The sequence below is a fragment of the Podarcis melisellensis genome (assembly GCF_964234715.1).
Source record: "Podarcis melisellensis genome assembly, chromosome: 3".
Classification (NCBI taxonomy): Eukaryota; Metazoa; Chordata; class Lepidosauria; order Squamata; family Lacertidae; genus Podarcis; species Podarcis melisellensis.
The window spans coordinates 83,727,960-83,748,312 of record NC_138530.1 but is presented as its reverse complement, the minus strand read 5'-3'; the positions used below and the strand labels follow the sequence as shown (position 1 = coordinate 83,748,312).

Genomic DNA, 20,353 nt, shown 5'->3' with positions numbered 1-20,353 from the left:
TCCCGCCCCGCACGCTTCCCCTCGAGAGCTGCGTCTAGGGAGAGGGGCAAAACACCCTCTCTTTCACCGAAACGTAACTTTCTATTGAATCGTCCCTCTCCCCTTCTCGAAGTCGCATTTCGTGTGCGGAGGGCGTTGAGAGTTTGGAGACACGCCCTCTTCCCTCCTGCAATGCCAGAGTTGGGTTGAGCGGGTCAGTCCAGCTTTCAGCAGTCCCAGCCCATCCCCCATAGTGCCTGGCTGGAGGGAGCGCCCATCCCCCGGCCGTATCCTCCTTTCACACATGCACGCAGCCGAGTCCTCCCTAGTTTCTGTCCCCACGCTTCCCACCTCGGCGCTTCCCTTTAATTCACTCTTGGGAGCATGTCTCACCGAAAAGCACATTTTTGTTTCACTTCAATCCTTCCCTTCCTGTTCCTCACACCGTAAGTCACCGTAGCTATGCACCCGAAGCATGCATGCATCCTTCGCCTGCTCTTTACGTTATGCTCATTCATACATCTCTCAGTACCACGCCACGCAAAAAAAACCCACGCTCTTATCTAGACGCAGTAGATTTTGCCCCTTCCCCTCCGCAGTGCCTTACCTGCGAATTAAGCAATATTTCTCCTCGATTTCTTCTGAAGTTTCATTTGCGTTTAAAGCTACTGTTAACCACAACACCTAGGAGATTCAATTTATTTTTAGGAATGTTATTCATGCACATTGTAAAATGTGAATACAAAGAGCATCAGCGAGGCTTGGAAACACAAGAGCATTCCCTGCCTTTTCATTGTTTATAACTGCCTTTTACATTTATTTCATAAACGACAGAAACATATTGCCATATTTCAAACAATGAAAATCCGGACAGTTGTTGAGCTTTGTATGCCAACCCTAAATTTGAAGAAATGATACAGCCCTGCCATAAACACCGATTGTCACCAATCCAACTAAAGTTAGTTATGCTTAAATCTCAAATGTTTAAGAGCATAATAAGAGGCTGCGGGATCAAGCCAGTGGCCCATTTAGTGCAGCATCCTGTCATCGCAGTGGCCAACCACATGCCTGTAGGAAACCCACAAGCAGGATTCGAGCCGAAGAGCACTTTCCATGGTTTCCAGCAACTGTATAGAAGCATTACTGCCTCCAACCATGCAAGCAGAGCACAACCTTCATGACTAGTAGCTGTAGGCTGAAGTTACATGTGATTTATGTGCCCCGTTAAGTTTAGTTGCACTTCAGTGTACAATGGTTATAATCCTATCTGCTCTTACTTGGGAACAAGCCCTGGTGAATTCAGTGGAATTTACTTCCCAGTAAAATACGCACAGGACTTCTCTAGACTGAGCATAACTTGGAAGTAAGCTAACCATGGACTTGTGCAAACTGCAAAGAAGAATTCAGCAGGGCCTTTTGCTGTCTTAGTTTTAATTCTATGCCATTGGCAGCATGTGCAACAGAGGTAGTCGCTATTCCTTTCTTAAAGATACTTCTGAGAACCTATTAAATGGCAAAAAGTATAAACTGAAAAAACTTTTGTCCTTTCACTAGCCACTTGTCTTTGACATGTGACAAATAAATCACAGACAAACTACTTTTCAGATAGTGATTTGAAATAGCTCCAGGCACACTGGGGTGGTGGTGGGAGAAATCCAAAAGATTTGCATTCACAGACAGAATCATCCTGGTTTCGGGGCTCATTCACTGTGAGCTGCTTCACTGATGTAAGTATAAACAAAGTGGTCAGTCAGTTTGCTAATTCCTCCTTAAGGAAACCATAATCCATAAATTGTTTAATGTTCTCCAAAGCATTAAAGTGCTCCTTCAATCCTGAGCATGTTTACTCAAAAGTAAGTTCCACTCTATGGAATGTGTGTTGAACTTTATTTTCCTCCCACTGATCTCAGGCTGCAATCCTACCTAAACACACCTACTTTAGCCCCATTTAAAACAGTCCTATTAAAAACAATGAGCTTCCAATGCATGCATTACGGATTATGCTATGTATGGAATTTATTTCTTGGTAAACCTATTGAGAATAAGGCTGCAAGTCACATTGGGCTCAAGTACCTGGAGACTTCACTATTTTGTTTACTTTAGAGGTGACCTTCTTTAGGTTTCTCAGAGGACAACTAATCATTACTGAGTAAAAGAGGCACGCACTAATTACAGACCCACAGTAGATAAAATTCACAGTTCCCCAGATTCTCATGAAATCTGTCCCACACTGCATACCTGGAATGGGGGTGCTGAAGATTCCTTTTGGACTTGTAGGCCTTCTGATTGCAGCAGGAAAGTTAACTAGGCTACAGAGGGATCCGCAATGACATGAAGGAAAGCAGCTGCTTAAACAAATACAAGGAACTTGCTCACAAGGATTTTTGTATTTGGCAATAACAGCTCATTGTTTTCTAACAGGTAAAATCCAGGCATAACGTATGTACCATCTCAGTGAATACTGAAGGCTGAAATCCTAACCCCATTTACCTGGGAATAGATTCTGTTCAACATTTTTTTAGTCAGCCTGCGCTGGCCCCGCAATTTTGAAAGGCAACGTTTGCCACATTCCTCAAACTAAACAATTTGAGGAAATGATTGGAATTAAAGTGGTGAGCTATTGCACCCCATGCAGTCAACAGCCAGCCTTGCCCCATTGCCTGGTCCTCTTCCCACTTAGGCAGACATCCACCTTTATTCAAAAGCACAGCAAAGGTTGGTGGCAGATGGGTGGGAGAAGAGCAGCGTAATAAAGGGGGGGGGAATAAACTAGGCTAGCAGCAGCAGCAGCAGCATGACCACCGCCAAGGGATCCCCCTCCCCTAAAGTACCCCCTCAAGCCTAGCAACACCTCAGGTGAACACAGCACATTCACTAGCCAAAGGCACTTAAAAGAAAAGAACATAAAATTACACAAACTGCATATGCCACTTGGTATTCAGACGAGCAAATAATCCCTTTTCTATAACCTGCCAGTCAGGTAGGAAGCAAAACCACTAGAGCGTGATGTCCCCAATTTCTATTCTAGGATGGTCACCCAGAAGCAGACCATTGTCAATTATATTGAAAACCACTATGAGATCCAGGAGAGTCAACAGGATTACACCTCCCTGTCTTCTTCCCCGTGTAGATGATCCACCAGTGCAGTCAAACCAGTTTAAACTTCAAAAGGTGGTCTGGAAGCTAACACAGGGCAGGGGGAATGAGGATCTGGAATTATCACATTAATTTTTATGGGCATATGGAACCTATGGATTCATTTTCCCAAGGCTAAAGGTATTGGTTGCTTTTGCCAAGCCAGTTCCTTTAGCCTTGGGAAAATGAATCCATAGGTTCCATATGCCCATAAAAATTAATGTGATAATTCCAGATCCTCATTCCCCCTGCCCCAGTTGTCAAATGGCAGCATGGTTTAAAAGTAGCAAGTGGTTTACTTTTGATCCCATCTAAGAATTACACCTAAGTCGTGCAGAAAGGCACCCTAACTTGATGAATGAGAATTTGGAAAACTGCAGGGCTTGGAATATCTGCTCTTCCTTATAAAGGCAATTTGCATTAATTACCTATATAAAGTTCCCTCAAAAGACTGCAGAAATACTGATTAGAACTGAAAGGACTAGTTTGGACTGTCAGAACTACTAGTTTCTCTCAAGTACAAATTGTGGGAGGTATATGAATCCCAAATAGACAGATTTGCTTTGGGACGGGTCGGGAGGAATGGTTACCAACTGCAGGTTACTCTTCATTAATTACAGAGGAACCCCTTTATAGTAGGAAGGCCAGACGGAAAAGAGTTCAGTGCTCCTGGATATTTAACAGTGGTACAGAAGAGAGGGTTTCAGCAAGTGTAACTTGTCATCCTAGCCTTGTCCTCTTCTCTACCTGGTCACACTAAGATGCCTCTTCCTTCACTCACCTCAACAGTTCCCTTTCAAATATACTTCACTGTGGCTTGGGGAGAGGGGTTTTTTTTAATGGAGATCACCATCAACTGCCAAGACATGTTAATGAAAATCCGTCTGTTATGGTGATGGTAGAGACTTGACAAGCAAAGTTCAGTAAAATGCCCCTCTTATCAAAGTATGGATTATTCAAGTCCTCTCCCAGATCACTTGATCTTACAGAGAATAGAACTATCTCCGGGGGTGGGAATTGAAATTGCAGTCTAACTATCCAATTGATATGCAGCTCAAACACTGAGGAGAGCTAGAAACTGAAGTGACCAGTTAAGAATCTCATTAAGAAAATGTAATAAAGGTCACTATGGAGATTGATTCAGATGGGGCAATATGAAAGTTCAGACTTAGCTCACAGACAAAAGGTGGGAGTAATCTCCACACATATCTAAGAATAGAGGACATCAGGATATGGAGGGCACAATCTTTGACTCTGTGCAAGTGTGAATCTCAAGATGGCAACAGCATTGACATGTAGTACTTGTAATGTTGCCATGTTTTGTTTTGAACTTCCTTCTGCCTCTCTGTGCTTTTAACATAGCAGAAATAGAAACATTTGCAGGTGATACTGCTTATAAATTACCTCCACACTGTGACTAAACTGTGCCTAACAGTTTCTGCAATGAACCTATAAAAGCCACAGGAGCAAGGTCGGAACCTTTATCTGAACAGTTGGTAACTGTATTTACAAGCTGGAAGACCGTTATGATTGTATCCTTGGTACTGTTGTGAATTGGGGAAGGGGATTAGGTTGTATGATGCCTAAATCAGTGGAATTAGGGTGGCAGATCCCAAAAGAGGACAGAGCTCTTGCGGCTTTAATAGTCATGCAGTCATTCCAGCAGGTGTTGTTTGCATGACCATTGTTAAAGGTATAGGAGCCTTGCCATTTCTTTCTTCAGGCCATCCTATATGAAATCAGCACCACCATATTCCTATGCTGTACATAGCAAATTAGTACGTTAGGGAGACAGCTGAACGAAAATATCTTCATCGGCATCAGTTTTTTCTTCTGTGGAAAGGGAATAGTTTTGTGTTGATGAATGCTGAATCCTGTGACAGTTCCCGTCACTGCAATTTGATATGATCCATTCTAGACACAAGTTTATTATCTCACCTGCTCCTTGTAAGAACGAAGGCTGCAATCCAATACACACTGGACTGGCATTGAAGGCAATAGGACTTGCTTCTGTCTGGGCATGCATAGGATTGTGCTGCAAAAAAGCCTTTGAAAAGATCATAGTGCCTTTGTGAACCGGTATCATTCATTGTAGAGGAAGGTGATTTTGTCAGCTTTGTCAAAGGTTAAAAACTTTCCTCTCAAAGGTTTCTAGACTTTAGCCTTGTTGGCTCATTTTCTCTTGTGAGTCATCGTTCAGGGCATTGGCACTCAGTATGGCATGCAGAACTGTCATACTCTGCCAAGTTGTCACGTCAGCTGTGAACATTCCAGAATATCATATAATGTAATAGTCCCTCCCTTGCTGCCTGTAGGGGTATTGCGTCTTTAACAGCTACTTGACATGCAGAAAGTTAACATGTGTAGCTTTCCACATCTCCATGCTGAGAAAAGCTGCACCAGCTGAATTTCTGCTTCTTGTGCAACTGTTAAAGAGGCACAGAATCTCTGTTGGAAGAACAAAAAGCAGAAAGTCCAGATAGTGAGAAAGGAGGAAAGAAAGAAATATTATAAGAATTTAAACCTTCAGTAAAACATATTTGCGGTATATGCTAGGGAATAACTATGTTGTTTCTTTAAATAGTTTCTGTGTGCTCAAGGTGGTAGATGATCCAAATTTGAAGGCAAAACAAAAGCTGAAGCCAACACATAGCAGTGACATAAAACATTGTTGCTCATCATGAAAATTGAAAGCAAACCTCTCAGTGCCTGGGAGCTTTCCTAAGCTGTGCCCAGTTGCCACCCATCCCATCACGTTCTCTGGGCAGTTTAAATAGACAGTAAAATGCAAAATTCAATCTATAATAAAATCCTTTAAAACAAAACCAACAATTTACAAAAACAGAAAGTGCAGCAAAAAACCCCTAATTTGTAACCAACTGATATCTTGACTTCAGTTGTGCAGTACAGTAATGTTATTGCTTTATTGTGATTCTTTCAGTGTAAGCCATTGTGGGTAGAGTTATGATCCTGAGAAGGGGAATAAAAATCATTTAAATAAAAAAAATATATAAATGATGGTAGTGAGAAAAGTTCTTTGCCACCATATGTGCCACCTCTTAGGCCTACACATGGGCTCTGTGAAGTGTTCAGTAAGATTTGGCAATAATTTTTCAACACAACACTAAGTAAAACATGTCCAAAGGCTAGTACAGGGGTCTGCAACCCGCGGCTCCGGAGCCACATGTGGCTCTTTTACACCTTTGCCGCGGCTCCGGAGCGGATACTAGCGATGGGAGGAGGCGCATTGTGCACCCCGACACTCCCCACTGTGGCGGGCGCTGTACTGGCTGTGACATGGCATGGGGGCGGTGCGTGCGTACGTCACCTTCCCGCCTGCCCGCTACATTGTAAGGGGCATGTACGCTGGTCACTGCATTGAAAGGGGGCATGTACGCTGGTCACTGTTTTGAAGGGGAGTGAAGAACACACACACACAAAATGGTAACTTGTTAATTTAACGTTTATTTCTATGAGGAGAATTCTGAGGGGTCAAACAAAGAAATAATAAAAAAGTGACAAAAAAGTTATTTTTATAATGACGAGTTTTGCGGCTCCCAGTCCCCCCCCCCCTTCGGAAACAGGTCCAAGTGGCTCTTTTTGTCTTAAAGGTTGCAGACCCCTGGGCTAGTAGAACCTCTGTCCTACGACAGCCTGCTAACATAATAAGAATTTCCCTTTTTATCTGCTACCATCACTAAAAAGTTAAGAGTTGCACACATGACGAAGGGTTCTTGCTTTGCATCTGTCTGAGGTTAACCAAGACTGAATCTGCCTTAGGTTGACCAGAGCAGTTTGACATTTTACGAAGCCTTGTTTTGTTTGTTTTATGTAACCCTTATGAACAATTAAATATCTGAATTTGCCATGACTTCTTTTGCTTGTTTTCAAGTAAGTGCTCAGAAATACATCCTTTTATTTTAGACTATCAGTTTATATATTGGCCATAATGCTACCTGCTCAATTTGTGCATAAACTTCTGCTGAATTTATATCCTTCCACGCTTCCACCACAGTCTCCCCCCCCCCCCTGCAATCAGGGAGGCTTACACAATCAAGACTTGTTGGCAGCTCATCAGACAGCCTACGTTGGAGAAATCTCATAGGATTAACTCTTCATTGTGCAGTGCCAGCTAAAAATGTAATATAAATAGGAAATGCTGCACAGATTAAGTTGTAGAATGTGGATCCATGATGGAAATGTACATGGGGCTGCGCTAGTAACTTTAGTATGGTGGCTTAATTCAGCGTTCCCCAATTTGGTGCCCTCCAGTTGAAGCAGATAAGAGTAGTCCAAGATATCTGGAGGGCACCAGGTAGGGAAGGCTGGCCTAATTACATAGAGGTCTGCAAGGAGTTTGTAATCTATCTTTGTGATATTAGGATTTTCCTCGTTAATCTGAAGCTCTGTATGGAAGCAAAACCAGAGCTCCTGGATCGATCTGCCAGTATTTACTTCAATTGATTTTGTAAAGCAAGCGAGGACAGAAGGCAAATCAGGATATACTTATCTCTGTCTGATTTACAGTAGAATGGCAAGGGTTTCTGACTCCCAGTTGTTCAAAAATCACAACACAAAATGACTTATCCTACCTAATTAGGCTGCTGAGGTGAAGAAAGCTAAGCAGGAGAGGATTTTTGTGTGAAAAGATGGTGATCTCAATCCATTTCTGGTACGAAATCAAATCCTTCAATTCAGAATGTGCTCAGAGGCACCTTGTCCTTTAATACTACCTGTATGTCTTTCAAAGAAGAAGAGTTTGGATTTGATATCCCGCTTTATCACTACCCTAAGGAGTCTCAAAGCGGCTAACATTCTCCTTTCCCTTCCTGCCCCACAACAAACACTCTGTGAGATGAGTGAGGCTGAGAGACTTCAAAGAAGTGTGACTGGCCCAAGGTCACCCAGCAGCTGCATGTGGAGGAGCGGAGACGCGAACCCGGTTCACCAGATTACAAGTCCACTGCTCTTAACCACTACACCACGCTGGCTCTTTTGTACCTGCTTCTGCGTAGGAGGTCTTGGGATCCGGCTAAAAAAACAAACTAGATCCAACACACTTGAAATCTCTCTACCTCTGTTGTAAGGACCATAAATAACATCTAAAGTGTGTATCGTCAAGAGAGATAGTAAAATTCCCATTATCTGAACTTCCATTATCCAACTGCCCTTTATGCTTTGGATTCCCCCTAATTTCTCTCTTCATAATTTCATATTGATCCAGCCATATTCAGTGATCACTTCAGAGTCACAGAGGATGAGCAATACATCACATGTGTTGTTAAAGGAAACAGCCTACAGGTCCTAAAAATACACAAATATTTTTGCAAATATTTTTTTATGATGCTGTCGGGGATGTACTTGTGAATGCTTGACTTCAAATAGCAACTACGGGCTCAGTTGCAGATTTGATAGGTAAAACACCACTGCATCTAAAATTGGCATTCAGATTATAATGAGGACATCCAAATTTGTTTTTGAAAACAGTGTGAGGAGAGGGGGTGCAGTTCTTGTGGTGAGGAAGAGATATTTTCTTAATAGCATCTCATTATTTGCATCTCAGTTCCAGGGCAGGGGTAACTAACCTGTGGTCTTATCATACCTGACTGTTTGCCCTGTTGGTTATGTTTAATAAGAGTTGGAGTCCAACAACATCTGGAAGGCCGCAGGTTCCTCACCTGTTCCATGGTTTAGTCAGAGCTTTGAAAAGGAAGAACCAAGCTCTGGTGGGTTTCCTTATCTCAAACAAAGCCGAGGAGAAACCTCTGGAACAACATCTGAAGCAAAAGTTGTCAACATGCCAGTGACTTCTGAGATTTGGCTTGCTGTTGTAGGCCTAGTAACGGCGAAGGTTGTAATGGCCAATGTTGTGTATGAGGACGGGGTCCTTACCAGCCACCGCCCCTGAAGGGGACATAAAAATACAGTGGTACCTCGGGTTACATACACTTCAGATTACATATGCTTCAGGTTACAGACTCTGCTAACGCAGAAATAGTGCTTCAGGTTAAGAACTTTGCTTCAGGACGAGAACAGAAATTGTGCTCTGGCGGCGCGGTGGCAGCAGGAGGCCCCATTAGCTAAAGTGGTGCTTCAGGTTAAGAACAGTTTCAGGTTAAGTACGGACCTCCGGAACGAATTAAGTACTTAACCTGAGGTGCCTCTGTAGTTCAAGTTAAGGAAAGGAGAGCTCTTTGTCACCAACAAGCCATAGTCTGTGCCCCTTAGCAAGTCACTGCTCTAGGTCCAGAAACAAACAAACAAACAAACAAAAATCCCCTCTTTAGGCATCTTCCTCCGAAACAGAGCTAGGCAGATGGGCTAGCTTGCAACAAACATGATATAGAGCAGGGGTAGGCAACCTAAGGTCCATGGGCCAGATGCAGCCCAATTGCCTTCTTAATCCAGCCCGTGGACGGTTCGGTAATCAGCGTGTTTTTACATGAGTAGAATGTATGCTTTTATTTAAAATGCATCTCTAAGTTATCTGTGGTGCCTGCCTGGTGTTTTTACATGAGTACAAAGCGTGCTTTTATTTGAAATGCATCTCTGGGTTATTTGTGGAGCATAGGAATTCATTCATTCTCCCCCCCACCAAAAAAAATATAGTCCGGCCCACCACATGGTCTGAGAGATTGTGGGCCGGCCCGCGGCTGAAAAAGGTTGCTGACCCCTGATATAGAGAATATCTGTTTCCTCTGATTGTGAAGAAGAGGAGAGAATTGTCAGTGGACACAGAGAGCTTTTTCTCGCTCCTGCGTCACAAAATGTGTTCGACAACATTCTACTTCTACCCAGCTGCTAACGGCACAGGGACTCAATTCTAATTTGCCCATGGCTGCACTAATATGTATTTTATGGTGGTTTTATTATGTTACATTGTGTACTACATTGGGAGCTTTTCTGAGCCAGTGTTAGAAAGAAAGTTATGGACTCTGATCACTAATAGATATGAATTAGATATTTTTTTTGGCACGAGCATGAAAAGAGCAAGAGTCCTCTAGACTGGAAATTTTGGTGATTAGAATTTGAGGTGATGAAGAAATTTAACTCAGCAAGGCAGACTAGACAGAGGGCCAAGAGTTTTGTTGAAAATTGGAGCTGTTTATGGCATATTGGAATGAAAAGGCAGATGACACAGTAAATCCCTACATGCTTTTTGGGTAAAATATAATATTACAAATAATTAAAGTGTAATTGTTCTTGGCCGAAAAAGGATATTAATAATAATAATAATAATAATAATAATAATAATAATAATAATAATAATAATAATAATAATAATATATTATTTATACCCCGCCCATCTGGCTGAGTTTCCCCAGCCACTCTGGGCGGCTCCCAATCAGTGTTAAAAACAGTACAGCATTACATATTAAAAACTTCCCTGAACAGGGCTGCCTTAAGATGTTTTCTGAATGTCAGGTAATTCTTTATCTCTTTGACATCTGATGGGAGGGCGTTCCACAGGGCGGGCGCCACTACCGAGAAGGCCCTCTGTCTGGTTCCCTGTAGCCTCACTTCTCGCAATGAGGGAACCGCCAGAAGGCCCTCGGCCCTGGATCTCAGTGTCCGGGCTGAACGATGGGGGTGGAGACGCTCCTTCAGGTATACAGGACCGAGGCCGTTTAGGGCTTTAAAGGTCAGCACCAACACTTTGAATCGTACTCGGAAACGTACTGGGAGCCAGTGCAGATCTCTCAGAACCGGTGTTATGTGGTCCCGGCGGCCACTCCCAGTCACCAGTCTAGCTGCCGCATTCTGGATTAATTGCAGTTTCCGGGTCACCTTCAAAGGTAGCCCCACGTGGAGCGCGTTGCAGTAGTCCAAGCGTGAGGTAACTAGAGCATGCACCACTCTGGCGAGACAGTCCGCGGGGAGGTAGGGTCTTAGCCTGCGTACCAGGTGGAGCTGGTAGACAGCTGCCCTGGACATAGAGTTAACCTGCGCCTCCATGGACAGCTGTGAGTCCAAAATGACTCCCAGGCTGCGCACCTGGTCCTTCAGGGGCACAGTTACCCCATTCAGGACCAGGGAATCCTCCACACCTGCCCACCTCCTGTCCCCCAAAAACAGTACTTCTGTCTATTTAATGTATTGGCAAAAAAGTATTATGTGGCTATATATTTAAATGTCCGTATGTGTGTGTGTGTATGATTATATGACTTTGGAAAGGGAAATAAATCAACAGTGATCATAGTTAAGGATACTAGGGGGGTGGTTTAATAATAATTGCTAGAAATTGCTTTAATAATTGCTTTATAAAGAAAAAGTCATGCTTGATTTTTAGTCAGATTCTCAGTAGTTCTGTTGGTATTTTTTACCTTGGTTGTTTTACATGTCCTGAATGCTTTGAAATTGTTTAGAATTCCATTTATAACCCGTAAGATAGAAAACCCATTCTGCATTGAGGAAAGGGCAATGGCGATATACTAAAAAGTTTCCTTTAGTCTGCAGCCCGGATATTGCTCTCTCTCGATTGTTCCAGAGGCATGAACGAGAGCTCAGCAGAGTGCGCTTAGTCATTTTAAATCCCCCTCTTTTGTCTCCTCTGCCAGGAACAGAACCGCTTAGAAGAGTTACTTTCTTGCTTGGTGCATATTGAGACAAAGCAATTGACAGCTACATAGCTGTGCTTCATGACTCAGCAAAAAGATCGTCAGTCGCTCACTCATTTGAGGGCTTGCACATTAAAACTGTCTCTCTCTCTCTCTTTATAGAAAGCTCTTCCGCACAGTGCAATCCTGTGCTTGACTGTTTATTAGTAAGTCCCATTTGAATTCAGTGGGGCTTATCCCCAGGAAACTGGGTACAGGAATGTAGCTTAGTCATCGAAGTCTGTGCTGAATCTCCTGAAGGAATACAGCTCCAATATGATTCACGAAAGGGTGGGGAAGCCGAAGTTTTAAATGCCAGTACACCCAGCTGCTACCATCTGTCTCTCAGAATCAGATATTTACTTGCATTTGACAGATTCCCCAGCACAGTGCAAAGCATCACAAAGCTTCTTAGCTTGTTTAAGAATGGTCTGGACTTAGGACCAATAGGAGTAGAGAAATTGGTTGGCAGGTGCCACGGAAAGATCCTAAGCTGCTGGGTGCAGTAGGTAACACCCTTAATTTTAAAGAAAGGGTAGAGGTGGGGAGAATATGCCAGCAGGGAAAGGAAAGCAAGGCATTTCCTGTACTTTTACGACCATTGCTATTCATATCACAGAAGTTACGATAGCAAAATTCAAAAGTTGGAAAGTGTCAGATATATTTGGTGTCATTATAAAAGGTTCTGAGTGGATACCACATTTCTATACAGAAAAATGAATTGTGAACACCATTTAATGCTTAACATGCTAAGTTTCTCCATTAGTTCTCTCCACAGAGAGAGTTGAAGATGATCCAGATATTTCAAATTCTGCACAATGAGCTGTTGATCTGCCACAAACAAGAATGCAGCAAGTTCTTTGTGTTGGTCTTTCAGTTCATTGTGAAAGATGCTCAATAAAGCCAATTGTGGCGTGTAATGCCCAGTCTGTTGTGTCAGCCACACATTCACTTTAGATATCCATTCCAGCACCCAAAGAATCACCATCGGTCATCTTGAATACTGAAGCTGAACGAGGCTGAGCATATAGCGATTATAGACAAGAAGAGTCACCAGTCATGTGTGTGCTACAACACAGGTGTCCCTTCCAAAAAAGCAAAACCTACTGTTATTACCAATGGCAGCCTTCATGTTAGGATCTGTAGTTGCATGGTAGCACACAAAACACACCAACCAAAATGCCCGCACTGTTTATTACACTGAAAGTTGCAAAATACGACACAGCTGACAAGACGTCATGATCATATTTCAATGCAAATTAAAATGTATGTAAAGCTGGCTAACAAAAGTAACCTGTCATTTCTCAGAAATGAAGTCAGCTGGGCTCCACTGGAGCAGCGTGTGGGAGGTGTATCAGGTTTCCCTTTGGGTTGGTGGAAGGAACACCAAAGTGTGTCCCCCCCTTTGGCTTGCTTTACACCTGGAATGATCCAAAAGAGGACCATTTAGCCTGTTGTGTTCTAGTACTCTATATCGAGGCCAAAGCCTCAGCTGCCTAGCCCACCATGTCATTCCTACGCACAACTGCACATTCAGTGCTATGGAAGTTCACATTTCCATCGCACAAGGCAGAGCTCTTCAGAATTATGTCCCAGAGTGGACTCAATGGCACTTACGCTTAGTGTGTAGACATGAAACCTCAGCTCTACTTCTGGAGGCTGTCCTCTGACCAGGGTGTGGTGTGGCTTTCCAAACCACAGCAGTAGTGGAGAAACCCCAATGCTGCTCTTCAATAATTTTGGGGGTTTTTTAAATAAAAAAATCAGTACAGTTACGAGAAGAATCCCAAAACCTATTCTAAAAAGTTTTCTTTTCTTCCTTGTATCTCTTAGGTGGTTCTGTGCATGGATATTCCCTCCATTTCCAGTTTGGTATGCTAGCATCAAATATGAAGTTACGGAGATATCCTCTGAAAAAGAAGGTGCAATGCAACGTGGGCCAACCCCTTACTAGTATCCTGGATCTCATTGTGACAAAATAAGCTGACACAGGCCTTATCTGCAATGTGAACTGACAGACGTCAACGACTGGCCGAGGACTGTAGGATTCTGAATCAGTTACATGGGCACACCCAATCCCTGAAGAGAGCCTATGCAGACACACTCTTAGTTTAACCTTCAGGTTTATTCATTCAGAAACCTAATAGTCAATTCGGCTGCAATCTTGTACTCACTTACCTGGGAATAAGTCCCACTGAAGCCCCAGGGGGACTTCCAAGTATATATGCACGGGATTGCGTTGGTACATATTTTGCCACCAACTTTTAGTATGATCCTGTTGCCACTTGGTTTTATTCTGCCTGGATAATTGTGGTTTGCTGCTCAAAATGAGTATTAGGACAGTGAGAGGAAAAAAGAAGGGGAAAGAGAAACCGTTCCTTCAAATCAGCATCATTGCTGAATTTCGCCATATAGTAAAAGACTTTGGGCTTATTTTCCTCCATGATGTAGCAGTGTTTGTGCTTCACAGGTCTGGTGAAACCACACAGCACAGGGAACATAGGAAGAGCCTGCTGGATTCGGCTTACTTCCTATCTAGGCCCAGGATCCTGATGACTATGGGGAGTTCAAAAGCAAGGCCTGAGCAGAGAGGTAGGCCCTCCAAATGTTGTTGGACTCCAGCTCCCATCAGCCCCGGCCAATGGTGGAGGAAGATGGGAATTGTAGTCCAGCTACATCTGGAAAGCTAGAGGTTCTCCATTCCTGTCACAGTGGCCACATGCTCACAAATACATACTTTAAGAGGGCACAAGGATTAATTCCCTGTTTTTAATTTCCATTACTTTTTGGATTAATCATACAAGATAAATAAATACAGCTAAAACCAGCAATAATTCTAGCAACACTTACCTAAAATTACCTTAACCAACAAAATCTCATCTTCTTCTGTGTTACACCCCCTCCAACTAATATTTAATTCAGGCACATTTTTAAAAAGTTGATACATTGATTAGAATGTGTCACAGGTATCTGACACCAATCAATTGTGTGTAAGACTGGATCCCACATTCTTCTTACAGAATGAGCATATTGAAATGTGAAATATTTTCCGGCTGCAACAAGAAAGGGTCACAAAAGGCTTTGCAGACGTCATGTGAAAGGCGTTCCAGGTCACATGATTGCAATGTGTGGCGGTGATTAACCCCAGGGTTCCTTCAGTTCCTATGCAAGTGGTAGCCATTGAGTGCCCAGTCTTGAACTTCACCGCTGCTGAATAATGCAAAGAAGATGGCTCCAAATAAGTTAATGGCAGCGGCGATATAGAAGACAGTCTGCCATTCTCCCACAGTATTCTGGCAAAGGGGCAGAAATAAGGAGATAAATCAATGCATTACTGTAACAGAACCATGATCAGGAATAAACAGAATGGCAGGAAAAGGAGAATGTGTGGAGCAGATAATTTGTATTAAAAAGATGGCTGCGTTCAGATGTTGCATTCCTGATCCTCTAAACCCATTGTTTGCCTACGGTTGTGGAACCCATGGACTTGCAGATATTGCTGGACCTCAGCTAGCATGGCCAAAAGTCAGTGGTAATAGAAGCTGTAGCCCAACAACATATGGAGAACTTCAGGTTCCCCATCCCTGGTTTGGAGGATTGGGTTTGCAGGGACTGCTCAAGCCACAGTTTATTGGTATAGATGTCATGGCCAACTATGGGTTGAGGAAACCAGAAGACTTCCGTTAAGGCTTGAAATAAAGAGAACACTTGAACTCTCTGCTCTTTCCTGGTCCACCTGAGCACTGTTTAGAGACTGGATCTATGTAGCCAATACAATTATTTAGTCAAAACATGGCATATTTTGTTTTGTTCAGCTCAGTATGACTTGTGCTAAACGGGATTCAATTAGGGGTGTAACTCTTAATCTGTAAAAACTGCACTCAAGAGTTTAGTGAGAGTTCTAAACTGAGGTTTCCACCAGCAGTGGAATAAAATGTATAAAGAACTTTGAGAAGTTGCTCAAAGTTTGCAACTCTTGCTATTAAATAACATTTCAGTATAACAACCTGTCTTGCAAATACATGAAAACTTGAGAACCTCAACTTATAGGAGGTGCATTGCCAGAGGAGATTTGAGCTGCACTTTGACACACACCCCAATTTTTAAATCCTGAGGAATCAGTGTCAATCCGACACCAGTTTGTCAGACTCAAGGGTGCTGATCACTTAATAAAACTGATGGGGCTAAAAAGGCAGCTGTTCTGTGCTAGGATGTTTTTCTTCAGGGGTCCCAGTTAAATTCACACAGTGGACCCATGAAGCTGTGCTCCCCGCCCTTTCCTTCTTTCCAGGTTGTCCTCATTTTGTTTTATATATGTTTAAAGAGGCTTAAAGAACTTGTTTTGCTGAATGGGAGGGTTACTATGGAACAGCTCACAAAGCAACGGACGAGAACATATGGGTTATTAAAATAAAAATTGATATTAGTACAGAGAGTCTCAGAAATGAAATTAATTTTCTCTGCCGCATGACATATGGCTGCAGTTTTATATCAATAAACATGGTATGAGAGAGAAAGTATAAAACAACCTTCTTTGGTCTTGTTTAAAAATAACAAGAAAAAACCCATCGCCAATAATGACACATGAGACAATCAAATCTTTAACCTTTAAAAGAAGAAAATGGGGGGGGGGGAGACCAAGAATGACTTACACTATGAGTTAGGCTTTTAGCAACAAGTGGTCCCACCATTCCTGGGATAGTGCCAAATGAATTTGTAATTCCAAGGAGGATGCCAGCATATCTAAGAAAATAAGAAGAAAAAAATCAGCTGGTTCCCAATGTTCCCAATTGAACTTCTTTCTGGTACTCAGGAACAATGGTAGGATTTTCATTCCCTTGAAACACACACATATATTATATAAAACTAGACATGTATGGGGTGGGGAGATATTCTCAGCACAAGCTCAAATGTTTTGGCACTCCTAACATACTGAAACAAGACACCCCAGAAGGAATTTCACACATGATTCATCCACTTGTCCAGAGTGGATTAGGAGACATGCACAAACTTCTCAATGAAGTATTTATGAGGGAAATAAAACCCAAGTGCTAAGTCACCCTCATACTTGGCTTTAGCACAGGGATTCACAGTGGGCAGGCAAGTGGCCGCTCTCTAAGCCCTTGGGTGGATGCACTTTGCATAAGGGCAGTGCAATCTGGGAGGAACTGTAACTTTGCGACTTGCTTTCCTCTAATTTTATTTAAACACATACTGTATCTATTTTGGCTTTTGCATCTTAAATTTCAAAAAGCAATTCACAAACTAGAAGCATTAAAAAAAATAAATCTGTAAAACAACACAATTCTTAACAAACCACCAACCAGGCTAGAAAAGGTGTAAAGTTCAAAAAACTGGAAGGCAGAAAACAGGAGCTCATTCTAACTGGCATGTTAGAAATGCCATGACAAAATGTGCCTCGTGGGCTTCCCTGTCTGGTAATGTGAGGGAAAGGCAAAATGATACTCCGAAAAAGGATTCCTGGGGCAAGGCCAAAGCTCCCTGGTGGAACACACACTTTGCAAGTTCCAAGTTCAGTTCAGGACATCCCCAGGTAGCGTTGGGGAAGACCCCCAACTGAAACCCCAAAGAACCATTGCACAGCTTCAGTATATTAATTACATACTTGTTGAATAAAGAAGCTGGCATTTATATGACCTTAGCTAACTTGGAAGTGCTTAAACATTAATGACTTTATGAAGATGAATGCCAAAGAGGAAAAGCCTCACAGGATAGATGAGTATCTTATAAAGATCCATAAATTCCTTAGTGGTATATCTCCCCCCCCCCCAAAAAAAAAACCCACTAAGCATTGCAATGGCATTGGTATGCACTTTGAAAATAATGTCTATAGTACATCTGTGTCCCCACAGGAGCTCTTCCCCATTACCTAAGTGTCAACCTATGCAAGTACCTCTAATTATACCTTCAACAAGCAAATATCATGTGCTACAGAAATGCTGGTGGGTAGATGAGGGGAAGCAGGCAGAAAATATCAACAGATTACATGCTGCAACCCTTTGCATTTCTACGCAGAGGTCAGCTCCACTGAAGCCTTCTTCAGGCATTCTCTAGTCATTTTAATTAAACACACAAGTGGGAGATGGGTACAGGGAGGTGAGCATTTTAGTTCTGCTCTCCCTTTCCATCTCCCCATTGCTGTTCCAATTGCCCTCCACAAGAGACAGGCAATCTTCTGAAGAAGGGCGCCTGCTGTATACCTGGAGGCTGCCTGGACATTTTAGAAGCCTGGCAGATTAGGATTCTATAGGATTTACTCCCAGAGTTAAGCGTGCATTGGTAGGATTTCAACTTAAGGCTGCCACACAAAGGAGTTGAATTAACCCAAATCAGTGACTGAAGAAAAACGCAGACAAGTACTGTAGTTATTTAATTCACTGTTTCAGGGAATCTTGTTTGCAAAAACGCACACTCAATCATAAATACTTACGATGGTGCAATATCGAGGTGATTGATGCTGTATCCAGATGTTGAAAAACCCCCTAGTGTTGTGGATATGGTTACAAATGCAACAGCCATTTCATAATCGCAGCCTATGAATCCAGCTGCTACAAGGAAAACCGCAGGTCCAACCATTCCTTAATAAAAACAAATCAGAAACCTTACCTTCATGGGAACTCAAATTTTGTTTATTCTTTATGCAATATTGCAGTGACTTTTCATTAAAAAAAAATACTGGTGGTTCTCAGCTCTTGATCTATAAACAAAACAACAGTCCTTTGCTGATCCCTGGGCAAGACTGCCTAAAGCAACCAGTGGGTGGGGTCCCTGCCATAATATGATTGCAAGGGAATGAGAAGGTGAGCACATGCTCCTTGGAATTCACAAGATGGAGCAGGTATTTGCCCTGTATCCCAGGGGTCAGCAAACTTTTTCAGCAGGGGGCCGGTCCACTGTCCCTCAGACCTTGTGGGGGGCCGGACTATATTTCTTTTGGGAAATGAATGAATTCCTATGCCCCACAAATAACTCAGAGATGCATTTTAAATAAAAGGGCACAATCTACTCATGTAAAAACATGCTGATGCCCGGACCACCTGCGGGCTGGATTTAGAAGGCGATTGGGCCGGATCCGGCCCCCGGGCCTTAGTTTGTCTACCCATGCTGTATCCTAGGTAAAGGTAAAGGGGCCCCTGACCATTAGGTCTAGTCGTGGCCGACTCTGGGGTTGCGGCGCTCATCCCGCTTTATTGGTCGAGGTAGCCGGTGTACAGCTTCCGGATCATGTGGCCAGCATGACTAAGCTGCTTCTGGCGATCCAGAGCAGCACACAGAAATGCCATTTACCTTCCCGCCAGATTGGTACCTATTTATCTACTTGCACTTTGACATGCTTTCGAACTGCTAGGTTGGCAGGAGCAGGGACAGAGCAACGGGAGCTCACCACGTGGTGGGGATTCGAACCGCCGACCTGATCGGCAAGTGCTAGGCTCTGCGGTTTAACCCACAGCGCCACCCACGTCCCATGCTGTATCCTAACCACGTCTAAAGAGCCTGTTGCACCAAGGCACAGGGAAGCAAACAGTTTAGAGATGCAGGAGCACCTGGAAACTCAGAAGCTGTAAGGGATGGATGAAAAAAGAGGTAGTGGGCCTGGGGGAGTGCAACGTTGAAGGCACACAATGGTGGAAGAAGACACTTGTTAAGGGTGTAGGAGTTCCTACTGACACAAGAAGTGCAATTGATCAGTGACAAGAGCAAATGCTCTGCATGTGAATGTTTAGAGCCTGACATCTCCAGTTAGAAGGAATTCTGGAAGCAGAACTAGGATAACTCTTCTGCAGCAGACAAAGCTGGGCTTGATGGACTAACATACAAGGCAGCTTCATGCATTCATAGGGATTAATACAGGATCGGTTCAAGACATGCAACATTGCTCTCAACATATTGTACATGCTGAATGAATGCATTCAATCCCCAGGAAAGAGATTATCGCAGTGGCACTCAGAGCCTAGAATCTGTCCCGAGATCCACATTACTGCAAAATGTCCCAGAGTAACATTATGAAATTATTTTGTCTGGCCTACTGTAATGCTACAAGATGGGTGGAAAGTAAGCAGCCTAAGTGAGAAATAAGCAACTACTTTTGCATGGAACTTTTAAAGCAGAATCTAGTTTCAAGCTAGCTAAGAAATGTTTTAATCTCTGTGTCTTTTGTGCTGCTGTCTTATGGACTGACCATCATTACTTTTTGATAAAAAACTGAAAATAAAGAGAAGAAAGGCCCAGCAATTATTCTACATTGTGCTGCCACCTAGTGAACAAACTATATCACTACATTGGTACCTCTGGATGCGAACGGGATCCGTTCCAGAGCCCTGTTCACATCATGAGCAGAACACAACCCGCGTCTGCGCAGGTCGCGATTTGCTGCGTCTGCGCATGCAAGTGACGCCATTCTGAGCGTCTGAACATGCATGAGCGGTGAAACCCGGAAGTAACCTGCTTCCTTACTTCTGGGTCACTGCAGGACGCAACCTGAAAAGATTTAACCCAAAGCGACTTTAACCTGAGACATGACTGTATTCAATTTGGAGATGCATGCTTTTGCCTGAGCTATTTTATCCATGACAAAATCGAAGCTATTGCTACTTTAGATGTTCATTAAAACCAACAAACCT

General features: G+C 43.0%; 1 protein-coding gene across 6 annotated transcripts in view; it reads right to left on the bottom strand.

The window, feature by feature from the left end:
- Positions 1 to 14,466: 14,466 nt before the first annotated feature.
- SLC17A5 (solute carrier family 17 member 5) overlaps positions 14,467 to 20,353 on the bottom strand; it is a 31,442-nt gene continuing 25,555 nt past the window's right edge. For all 6 annotated transcript variants that reach the window (XM_081904897.1, XM_081904898.1, XM_081904894.1 and 3 more), the window contains 3 exons: positions 18,163 to 18,310; positions 16,364 to 16,454; positions 14,467 to 15,004 (listed from right to left, as the gene is read on the bottom strand). In XM_081904897.1, coding sequence (XP_081761023.1) covers positions 14,867 to 15,004; positions 16,364 to 16,454; positions 18,163 to 18,310 — 377 coding nt within the window. In that variant the 3' untranslated portion in view covers positions 14,467 to 14,866. The remainder of the gene's footprint in view (positions 15,005 to 16,363; positions 16,455 to 18,162; positions 18,311 to 20,353) is intronic.